General features: G+C 40.6%; 1 protein-coding gene across 1 annotated transcript in view; it reads left to right on the top strand.

Moving 5' to 3' along the window:
- LOC135568327 (collagen alpha-1(XIX) chain-like) overlaps positions 1 to 11,467 on the top strand; it is a gene marked incomplete at its 3' end in the record, with an annotated part of 45,788 nt that extends 34,321 nt beyond the window's left edge. Inside the window, exons 10-11 of the mRNA XM_065015203.1 lie at positions 10,649 to 10,693; positions 11,414 to 11,467. Of these exons, the coding sequence (XP_064871275.1) occupies positions 10,649 to 10,693; positions 11,414 to 11,467 (99 nt within the window). The remainder of the gene's footprint in view (positions 1 to 10,648; positions 10,694 to 11,413) is intronic.
- Between the last annotated feature and the right edge of the window lie 1,567 nt (positions 11,468 to 13,034).

Genomic DNA, 13,034 nt, shown 5'->3' with positions numbered 1-13,034 from the left:
AGGTCATAACAATTAACCCAAAGTTCTCATTAGGATTCTGTTTAAATGCTCTAAAGTCTAACTAGTATTGGAGCTTCTGTATGAATCTCTGTAAAAGCTCAATTGCCAATAACTACTTAAGGGGTGCATTAAAAGGTTATAATGATGATTTCTGTTCCCTCTTTCTATAAATGTCATCATTCTGCTATTGCTAAGCACACATTCATCTATTGTATGCACATGAGTCTTCAAGAAGTGGCTTTGCTTCTCTACTTCATTTGAGCTGTACAGTAATTCAGCTCCATATGACCCATTTATCCCCCTGTTTAACGCTCAGTCAAGGTAATACTGTAAAACCTGAATGCGTCGGCTGTCGGTTAAAAGTCATTCTTAGAAGTGGACTTCCAATGGGAATTAAGCATCAGTGAATTTTATGCATTTATTGAAGTGAAGAGCTTCTGTAACTTAGTGCCACGGTCTAGTAAAAATCATATTATGGATGGATGGATGGATGAAGGAAAATAAAATGATATCCTTGATGAAAGAGGGTATGAAATGTGTTTGATATCCAGTGGTATTCTAAGGTTTTCTTCCTGAGGAGTAATGACAACACATAAACTCAGGAGGATGCCCACAAAATCCCTTAAAGCATTAAAAACATACTACATTAATAGGGCTTATGGTTTTACTACCAAAGATAAATGTCTCTATTTCTCCATTCATATTATGCTGCTCGCCTTTCGCAATAGAAAATAGAGTGCATTCGGGAAGCATTCAGACCCCTTCACTTTTTCCACATTTTCAATCCTTAAAAGGATTTTTACAAATTAAATCCTCATCAATCTACACACAATACCCCATAATGACAAAGCGAAAACAGGTTTTTAGAAATGTTTGCACATTTACTACAACTAAACAACAGAAATACCTTATTTACATAAGTATTCAGACCCTTTGCTATGAGACTCGAAATTGAGCTCCGATTCATCCTGTTTCCATTGATCATCCATCCATTTTACAACTTGATTGGTGTCCGACTGTGGTAAATTCAATAGATTGGACATGATTTAGAAAGGCACAAAATTGAGCTCAGGTGCATCTTGTTTCCATTGATCATCCTTGAGATGTTTCTACACCTTGATTGGAGTCCACCTGTGGTAAATTCAATTGATTGGACATGATTTCGAAAGACACACACCTGTCTATATAAGGTCCCACAGTTGACAGCTCATGTCAGAGCAAAAACCAAGCCATGAGGTCAAAGGAATTGTCCCTAGAGCTCTGAGACAAGATTGTGTCGAGGCACAGATCTGGGGGAAGTACTGAGTAAAGGGTCTGAACACTTATGTAATTGATAGTTCATATTTTTTTAAACATTTGCAAACATTTTAAAAAAAAACGGTTTTTTTTGTCATTATGGGGTGTTGTGTGTGTAGATTGATGAAAAAAAACAATTGAATCCATTGTAGAATAAGGCTGTAACGTGACACAGCAGGGGAAGAAGTGAAGGGGTCTGAATACTTTCCGAACACACTGTATAGGTCAAAGCAACAGCCAGCGTTCTCTTTCAGATGCTAACAACGGACTTCAAAGATTCTTAAATGTTTAGCTACCACTGCCAACACATTGTCAGACAGTCAACATGGTCAAAGGTAGTGTTGTTTTTTAGCAGAATCACATTAGTGGAAACGGAGGGTGTTCTCAGGGCAGGCCTGGTTGTAGCTAGATATGTTCCAGTCACGTTTTTTGTTTGTTTTTAATGCGTTTTAGCTAACCCTATCCCAAACCATGTTCCTAACCTGAACCTCATTCTCCTAACCTGTTACGAAAAGTCCCTTCTGCTAGTGAAAACTGGCAGACCTGCCGCGAGAACAGTGTGGGTTCTGAGTAACGCGATACTTGTGAAGGGCTCGTTAGCAACCTTCACCACAGAATCTAGCTTTGCTTTCAATGTCTAATTTTGTAGATGGTGAAAACCATTGTCACCACTGTCAATACATGATCACACACCAAACATTTCAGCTAGTTAGAAATAAGCCCAATTATGCACGCTGGAGCACTAAGATATATTAATCAGCCTGTTAAAGAGTGTCATAATTATCTCTAATGAATTCAACAGAGGAGAACGCTCATGTTGTCACTTAGAGGGGGACGTGTGTGTGTGTGTGCGTGTGCGTGTGTGTGTGTGTGTGTGTGTGTGTGTGTGTGTGTGTGTGTGTGTGTGTGTGTGTGTGTGTGTGTGTGTGTGTGTGTGTGTGTGTGTGTGTGTGTGCATGGGGGTGAAAGACATTTGATGAATGATCTGCCCTTCCTTGACATGGAAGCAGACAGACAGTCAGAGGGGAAGAAGGAAGGAGAAGGACAATGTTTCAGTTCACACAGGGAGTGGATGTAGAGTTACAGGCACCAGGGTAACCTTTAACCCTGTGATTCTACTGCAGATTGGGGTTTAATGCTCTGCTGAGCGTTGGACCTAAGCCTCATATCAGCCCTCGGGAAGAGTCCACTTGTTCTAAAGGGAATGCAAACATCCCTATAGGCTCCTTATATTCCAAACTATACCTTGAAGCCAGTTCCACTGCTAACCCTAATCTGGGACTGATTGAGATCTGGGACACCAGGCGGGTGCTATTAATGATCAGGCAGAACATAATAGCTATAGGCTATTATCTATCCCCAGCATCAGTTATACACACCTGCAGTTCATGCAGTACACAATACATGGTGTTACTGGGGTGACTCTGCTTTGTCTAAAGGGATGTTGAACATTCCTATACCAGTAGACTATAGGGTTCTATCTCCTGATTCACTGATTATTCTGTAGATTCCATATGCTACTGTCTATCTCCTACATCACTGATTATCCTATAGATTCCATAGGCTACTGTCTATCTTCTACATCACCAATTATCCTACAGATTCCATAGGCTACTGTCTATCTTCTACATCACCGATTATCCTATAGATTCCATATGCTACTGTCTATCTCCTACATCACTGATGATTCTATAGATTCCATAGGCTACTGTCTATCTCCTACATCACCAATTATCCTATAGATTCCATAGGCTACTGTCTATCTCCTACATCACCAATTATCCTATAGATTCCATATGCTACTGTCTATCTCCTACATCACCGATTATTCTATAGATTCCATAGGCTACTGTCTATCTCCTACATCACTGATGATCCTATAGATTCCATAGGCTACTGTCTATCTCCTACATCACCGATTATCCTATAGATTCCATAGGCTACTGTCTATCTCCTACATCACTGATTACTCTATAGATTCCATAGGCTACTGTCTATCTCCTACATCACTGATGATCCTATAGATTCCATAGGCTACTGTATATCTCCTACATCACTGATTACTCTATAGATTCCATAGGCTACTGTCTATCTCCTACATCACTGATTACTCTATAGATTCCATAGGCTACTGTCTATCTCCTACATCACTGATTACTCTATAGATTCCATAGGCTACTGTCTATCTCCTACATCACTGATGATCCTATAGATTCCATAGGCTACTGTCTATCTCCTACATCACTGATTACTCTATAGATTCCATAGGCTACTGTCTATCTCCTACATCACTGATGATCCTATAGATTCCATAGGCTACTGTCTATCTCCTACATCACTGATTACTCTATAGATTCCATAGGCTACTGTCTATCTCCTACATCACTGATGATCCTATAGATTCCATAGGCTACTGTCTATCTCCTACATCACTGATGATCCTATAGATTCCATAGGCTACTGTCTATCTCCTACATCACTGATTACTCTATAGATTCCATAGGCTACTGTCTATCTCCTACATCACTGATTACTCTATAGATTCCATAGGCTACTGTCTATCTCCTACATCACTGATTACTCTATAGATTCCATGGGCTACTGTCTATCTCCTACATCACTGATTACTCTATAGATTCCATAGGCTACTGTCTATCTCCTACATCACTGATTACTCTATAGATTCCATAGGCTACTGTCTATCTCCAACATCACTGATTACTCTATAGATTCCATAGGCTACTGTCTATCTCCTACATCACTGATTACTCTATAGATTCCATAGGCTACTGTCTATCTCCAACATCACTGATGATCCTATAGATTCCATAGGCTACTGTCTATCTTCTACATCACCGATTATCCTATAGATTCCATATGCTACTGTCTATCTCCTACATCACTGATGATTCTATAGATTCCATAGGCTACTGTCTATCTCCTACATCACCGATTATCCTATAGATTCCATAGGCTACTGTCTATCTCCAACATCACTGATTACTCTATAGATTCCATAGGCTACTGTCTATCTCCTACATCACTGATTATCCTATAGATTCCATAGGCTACTGTCTATCTCCTACATCACTGATTATCCTATAGATTCCATAGGTTACTGTCTATCTCTTACATCACTAGTAGGCCACATGGAAATGTCCTTAAAGTAACTGTCCAGTGTTTCCAGATTTCTATGAACTATTACCTATAATTAATTACAAAATGAGTGAACTACTTTTCCTTATTTAGTATGTTAAAAAGCCTATTTTCTGTGTTGCAATGGTGTGGGCGTACCCCAACAACAACATGGTGTGATCTATACACCATTCGATAAAATAAAATAAAAGACAAGTAAACAGCTGATTGGCCAGCTTAGACAGTTTGACGTCTCTGCCAAAAACATGACGTGATCTTCTCTGAGGAAATGGCAAGCATTTTTAAATGGTCTGTTTGAGATAATAGTTTGAGGATTTTTGAACTATTTTCTTCTTCACTTTTCTGCTTTGTCCACTAATACGAGTCAACAACATAATGATCTTTTTAGAGGTAGACTCAGCAATACAACATACATACAGGAAGTCAACAACATAATGATCTTTTAGAGGTAGACTCAGCAATACAACATACATACAGGAAGTCAACAACATAATGATCTTTTAGAGGTAGACTCAGCAATACAACATACATACAGGAAGTCAACAACATAATGATATTTTAGAGGTAGACTCAGCAATACAACATACATACAGGAAGTCAACAACATAATGATCTTTAGAGGTAGACTCAGCAATACAACATACATACAGGAAGTCAACAACATAATGATATTTTTAGAGGTAGACTCAGCAATACAACATACATACAGGAAGTCAACAACATAATGATCTTTTAGAGGTAGACTCAGCAATACAACATACATACAGAAAGTCAACAACATAATGATCTTTTAGAGGTAGACTCAGCAATACAACATACATACAGGAAGTCAACAACATAATGATCTTTTAGAGGTAGACTCAGCAATACAACATACATACAGAAAGTCAACAACATAATGATATTTTAGAGGTATACTCAGCAATACAACATACATACAGGAAGTAAACAACATAATGATCTTGTAGAGGTAGACTCAGCAATACAACATACATACAGAAAGTCAACAACATAATGATATTTTAGAGGTAGACTCAGCAATACAACATACATACAGGAAGTCAACAACATAATGATCTTTAGAGGTAGACTCAGCAATACAACATACATACAGAAAGTAAACAGCATAGTGGGTCAGTTTCTGCAACCACCAAGAAAGCGCATGGCTCAACTTCTTCTCTGTTTTGGCGCCCTGGTTACCAGGCTGCGAAGAGGGAACCCGTGAACATGTGCAGATACTGTGTGTGACCGTGTGAGAGTGAAGTCTTGGATATCACTCATCTCAATATCTGCCGTGCTGCTCGTGGCAACGTCAGTCTACCTTTTAAAATGAGATTTTCACTGGACAGTTACTTTAAAGCTACAGTCCTCAATTGAAACAATAACAAGCGCTCCACCCTGTTTCTATGTTGGTAAGCAACTGAGGGATGGGCCTGGATAATAAAACATTTAAAACATGTATTTAACCATTATATAACTTTACAAGTGGGTTAAGAACACATTCTTACTTACAATGGCAGCCTACTGGGGAACAGTGGGTTAAGAACCTACTTACAATGGCAGCCTACCTGGGAACAGTGGGTTAAGAACACATTCTTACTTACAATGGCTGCCTACTGGGGAACAGGTTAAGAACTTCTTACTTAAAATGGCTGCCTACCTGGGAACAGTGGGTTAAGAACACATTCTTACTTACAATGGCAGCCTACTGGGGAACAGTGGGTTAAGAACACATTCTTACTTACAATGGCTGCCTACCTGGGAACAGTGGGTTAAGAACACATTCTTACTTACAATGGCTGCCTACCTGGGAACAGTGGGTAAAGAACACATTCTTACTTACAATGGCAGCCTACTGGGGAACAGTGGGTTAAGAACACATTCTTACTTACAATGGCTGCCTACCTGGGAACAGTGGGTTAAGAACACATTCTTACTTACAATGGCAGCCTACCTGGGAACAGTGGGATAAGAACACATTCTTACTTACAATGGCAGCCTACTGGGGAACAGTGGGTTAAGAACACATTCTTACTTACAATGGCTGCTTCACCTGGGAAGAGTGGGTTAAGAACACATTCTTACTCACAATGGCTGCCTACCTGGGAACAGTGGGTTAAGAACACATTCTTACTTACAATGGCTGCCTACTGGGGAACAGTGGGTTAAGAACACATTTTTACTTACAATGGCTGCCTACCTGGGAACAGTGGTTAAGAACACATTCTTACTTACAATGGCTGCCTACTGGGGAACAGTGATAAGAACACATTCTTACTTACAATGGCAGCCTACTGGGGAACAGTGGGTTAAGAACACATTCTTACTTACAATGGCTGCCTACCTGGGAAGAGTGGGTTAAGAACACATTCTTACTTACAATGGCTGCCTACTGGGGAACAGTGGGTTAAGAACACATTCTTACTTACAATGGCAGCCTACCTGGGAACAGTGGTTTAAGAACACATTCTTACTTACAATGGCTGCCTACTGGGGAACAGTGGGTTAAGAACACATTCTTACTTACAATGGCAGCCTACTGGGGAACATTGGGTTAAGAACACATTCTTACTTACAATGGCTGCCTACCTGGGAACAGTGGGTTAAGAACACATTCTTACTTACAATGGCAGCCTACCTGGGAACAGTGGGTTAAGAACACATTCTTACTTACAATGGCTGCCTACCTGGGAACAGTGGGTTAAGAACACATTCTTACTTACAATGGCTGCCTACCTGGGAACAGTGGGTTAAGAACACATTCTTACTTACAATGGCAGCCTACCTGGGAACAGTGGGTTAAGAACACATTCTTACTTACAATGGCTGCCTACTGGGGAACAGTGGGTTAAGAACACATTCTTACAAATGGCTGCCTACCTGGGAACAGTGGGTTAAGAACACATTCTTACTTACAATGGCAGCCTACCTGGGAACAGTGGGTTAAGAACACATTCTTACTTACAATGGCTGCCTACCTGGGAACAGTGGGTTAAGAACACATTCTTACTTACAATGGCTGCCTACCTGGGAACAGTGGGTTAAGAACACATTCTTACTTACAATGGAGCCTACTGGGGAACAGTGGGTTAAGAACACATTATTACTTGCAATGGCAGCCTACTGGGGAACAGTGGGTTAAGAACACATTCTTACTTACAATGGCAGCCTACCTGGGAACAGTGGGTTAAGAACACATTCTTACTTACAATGGCAGCCTACCTGGGAACAGTGGGTTAAGAACACATTCTTACTTACAATGGCTGCCTACCTGGGGAACAGTGGGTTAAGAACACATTCTTACTTACAATGGCTGCCTACCTGGGAACAGTGGGTTAAGAACACATTCTTACTTACAATGGCAGCCTACCTGGGAACAGTGGGTTAAGAACACATTCTTACTTACAATGGCTGCCTACTGGGGAACAGTGGGTTAAGAACACATTCTTACTTACAATGGCTGCCTACCTGGGAACAGTGGGTTAAGAACACATTCTTACTTACAATGGCTGCCTACCTGGGAACAGTGGGTTAAGAACACATTCTTACTTACAATGGCAGCCTACCTGGGAACAGTGGGTTAAGAACACATTCTTACTTACAATGGCTGCCTACTGGGGAACAGTGGGTTAAGAACACATTCTTACTTACAATGGCTGCCTACCTGGGAACAGTGGGTTAAGAACACATTCTTACTTACAATGGCAGCCTACCTGGGAACAGTGGGTTAAGAACACATTCTTACTTACAATGGCTGCCTACCTGGGAACAGTGGGTTAAGAACACATTCTTACTTACAATGGCTGCCTACCTGGGAACAGTGGGTTAAGAACACATTCTTACTTACAATGGAGCCTACTGGGGAACAGTGGGTTAAGAACACATTATTACTTGCAATGGCAGCCTACTGGGGAACAGTGGGTTAAGAACACATTCTTACTTACAATGGCAGCCTACCTGGGAACAGTGGGTTAAGAACACATTCTTACTTACAATGGCAGCCTACCTGGGAACAGTGGGTTAAGAACACATTCTTACTTACAATGGCAGCCTACTGGGGAACAGTGGGTTAAGAACACATTCTTACTTACAATGGCTGCCTACCTGGGAACAGTGGGTTAAGAACACATTCTTACTTACAATGGCTGCCTACTGGGGAACAGTGGGTTAAGAACACATTCTTACTCACAATGGCTGCCTACCTGGGAACAGTGGGTTAAGAACACATTCTTACTTACAATGGCTGCCTACTGGGGAACAGTGGGTTAAGAACACATTTTTACTTACAATGGCTGCCTACCTGGGAACAGTGGGTTAAGAACACATTCTTACTTACAATGGCTGCCTACTGGGGAACAGTGGGTTAAGAACACATTCTTACTTACAATGGCTGCCTACTGGGGAACAGTGGGTTAACTGCCTTGTTCAGGGGCAGAACAACAGATTTGTACGTTGTCAGCTCAGGGATTCGATCCAGCAACCTTTCGGTTACTAGCCCCTCTAACCACCGCCCCAGAAAAGTAACCATTCAAATTTGTAGACAGAACTATGGGTGCAAGGACTGACCATCCATGATATCAAAATGATAGTTTTAAATATGTTTTGACACAATACAGTGTTTGTTTATTTTGTTTACACATTTAACACGCTTATATGTTGGGTTCTGAAGTGGTATGACAGCTGAACTAAGCTCATGAGGCATTTATAAGTTAAATTCTTCAAAAATCTATGGGTGTATACAGTATGATTCATTTATGAGTTCTGTTCTTCTAGAATCTATGGATATATACAATATCATTATTTTATAAGTACAAAAATGGATGTAGCAATTAAAGATTTTAGCTTGGACACATTCTAGAAATGTCAAAAACATACATTATTTGGATATTTTCTCCAAAAGTTATTATAAACATTATGGCCCAGGGCATGTCCTTATACTAATGTAGGCTGCAGTCAGTGGCCGTCAGTGTCTTATTCACACATTAGCCAGAGGATTTAGAAGGTCCAGCAGTTCACTGAGCTAAGCTAGTGTCCCATCCTGCTTCCTTACAGCTGTCCCGAGCCTGTTGTATTTAACACAGCGCTCCAACAGCTGCGGAGAGAAGTGGATTGTATTACCCGATAATTGGCAAGCTACAAGTCCCAGATCCACAGTAACCCTGTTTCACTGTGTTGGGGCCTTGTTTGACGAGGGGAAACAGCATTTCTGCTAGCTGCTTCAACATGGTCTCATTAGAACATTAAAAAAGTGACATTTAACCACTGTAGTTCCATGTCAACCAAATAAACTTTTATTTATTTTACATCATTTTAACACATTCTCATTTACAGCAAAGAGCTGGGGAATAGTTACAAGGGAGAGGAGGGAGGATGAATGAGCCAATTGGAAGTTGGGGATGATTAGGTGGCCAGATTGGGAATTTAGCCAGGACACCAGAGTTAACACTCCTACTCTTACGTGCCATGGAATATTTGGTGACCACAGAGAGTCAGGACACCCGTTTAACGTCCCATCAGGAAGACAGAAACCTACACAGGGCAATGTCCCTAATCACTGCCCTGGGACATTTTATTTTATTTTTAGACCAGAGTGCCTCCTACTGGCCCTCCGACACCACTTCCAGCAGCATCTGGTCTCCCATCCAGGGACTGACCCTGCTTCAGAGGCAAACAGCAGTGGGATACAGGGTGGAATGCTGTATCAATATGACAATTAGTCCAATTAAGGAACTATTGCTACAAACTAAGCTTAATCAAGGCATATTCATGTTGTCCCAATCATACCACCATTCCTTGGCTGCAACATTCAGGAAAATATTATAGCCATGTCTGTGACGTGTTCAGGGAACTTTTAGAAACAGTTCAATTTAACCAAACTTACTTTCCATAGACGTGGGAGAGACAAGCTGCTACTAAAAGAACAGCCACTGACTGTACAGCCAATTAGAGAACAGCCACTGACTGTACAGCCAATTAGAGAACAGCCACTGACTGTACAGCCAATTAGAGAACAGCCACTGACTGTACAGCCAATTAGAGAACAGCCACTGACTGTACAGCCAATTAGACCAGCCACTGACTGTACAGCTAATTAGAGACCAGCCACTGACTGTACATCCAATAAGACAAGCAATCACTAACTAAATGACCAATAAGGGATCAGCAGCTACTGACTGTATCATGTTTCCCTTTACAGGGAGAGACCAGGAAAGACGGGTTCCCTGGAAACTCAAGCCAGAAGGTACAGTATGTTACCATGGAAATATTTTATATTTATACAATATACTGTATATGAGATATTTCACAACTTACATATGTGTTTGAACATGATAAACTCTTTAAACATAACAGAGAGTCAGAGAGTGCCCTGTCAGCTGGGTCTGTACATGGTCTAGCACCTTCAGTTCACCAGGACCACTCTAAAGCATCATCACCCTCTAAACCCTCCTCTAGGGCCCTTAGAAGTTGAGGTTGAAGAATACACACACACACACACATACAGGGACATATTTGCCTATGAAACTCGATCCAATCTAATGACATAACACTTAAAAGGCGCAGACCACCAAACATTTTCCTATACTTGATAAGGTTTGAGAATTGGCTAAAGCTGATCTGCGTTACTCAACACTGCACATGACATGCAAAGTCTATATCAAGTGTCATAACATTCATATTGAGATTGATGGTGGTGTGACTTGGCCCACTCTGCCTGTGTGGTTCGTGTGGTTTCCATCTGAACTGTATTAGCTACCGCAGAGTACTGTTTTGCTGTTTTAGAGATGTCTGAAGGCCTTCCCTTTTACTGTGTGTGTGTGTGTGTGTGTGTGTGTGTGTGTGTGTGTGTGTGTGTGTGTGTGTGTGTGTGTGTGTGTGTGTGTGTGTGTGTGTGTGTGTGTGTGTGTGTGTGTGTGTGTGTGTGTGCGTCGCTTTTCGTGCGTGTGTTCTATTTCTCCCTCAGGGTGACCAGGGTGTTTCTGGCTCACCAGGTCTGGATGGTATTCCTGGACAGAAGGTGAGTCAGACTGTTGACTTGTTTGGACTGTCCATTAGCTGTAAGATATAAGGTTTCTGCTTTAAACCACTAAACTGTTATTCTCCACTACATATTCTGTGAGAGGGTTTTTCTATGTCCTGGAGTGCTGTTGGACTAAGGTTCAACTAAAGTAGCATAATACTATCCCCTTCATCAGCTATCATGATAATACTATCCCCTTCATCAGCTATCATGATAATACTATCCCCTTCATCAGCTATCATGATAACACTATCCCTTTCATCAGCTATCATGATAATACTATCCCCTTCATCAGCTATCATGATAATACTATCCCCTTCATCAGCTATCATGATAATACTATCCCCTTCATCAGCTATCATGATAATACTATCCCCTTCATCAGCTATCATGATAATACTATCCCCTTCACCAGCTATCATGATAATACTACCCCCTTCATCAGCTATCATGATAATAATATCCCCTTCATCAGCTATCATGATAATACTATCCCCTTCATCAGCTATCATGATAATACTATCCCCTTCATCAGCTATCATGATAATACTATCCCCTTCATCAGCTATTATGATAATACTATCCCCTTCATCAGCTATCATGATAATACTATCCCCTTCATCAGCTATCATGACAATACTATCCCCTTCATCAGCTATCATGATAATACTGTCCCCTTCATCAGCTATCATGATAATACTATCCCCTTCATCAGCTATCATGCAATACTATCCCCTTCATCAGCTATCATGATAATACTATCCCCTTCATCAGCTATCATGATAATACTATCCCCCTTCATCAGCTATCATGATAATACTAACCCCTTCATCAGCTATCATGATAATACTATCCTTCATCAGCTATCATGATAATACTATCCCTTCATCAGCTATCATGATAATACTATCCCCTTCATCAGCTATCATGATAATACTATCCCCTTCATCAGCTATCATGATAATACTATCCCCTTCATCAGCTATCATGATAATACTAACCCCTTCATCAGCTATCATGATAATACTATCCCCTTCATCAGCTATCATGATAATACTATCCCTTTCATCAGCTATCATGATACTTATATCCCTTTCATCAGCTATCATGATAATAATATCTCCTTCATCAGCTATCATGATAATACTATCCCTTCATCAGCTACCATAATAACACTATCGCCTTCATCAGCTATCATGATAATACTATCCCTTCATCAGCTATCATGATACTTATATCCCTTTCATCAGCTATCATGATAATACTATCCCCTTCAGCTATCATGATAATAACAATATCCCCTTCATCAGCTATCATGATAATACTATCCCCTTCATCAGCTATCATAATAACACTATCCCCTTCATCAGCTATCATAATAACAATATCCCCTTCATCAGCTATCATGATAATACTATCCCCTTCATCAGCTATCATGATAATAATATCTCCTTCAGCTATCATGATAATACTATCCCCATCATCAGCTATCATGATAATACTATCCCCTTCATCAGCTATCATGATAATACTATCCCATTCATCAGCTATCATGATAATACTA

This window comes from Oncorhynchus nerka, unplaced genomic scaffold, assembly GCF_034236695.1.
Source record: "Oncorhynchus nerka isolate Pitt River unplaced genomic scaffold, Oner_Uvic_2.0 unplaced_scaffold_1615, whole genome shotgun sequence".
Taxonomy (NCBI): Eukaryota; Metazoa; Chordata; class Actinopteri; order Salmoniformes; family Salmonidae; genus Oncorhynchus; species Oncorhynchus nerka.
This window is presented reverse-complemented; position numbering and strand designations above follow the sequence as displayed.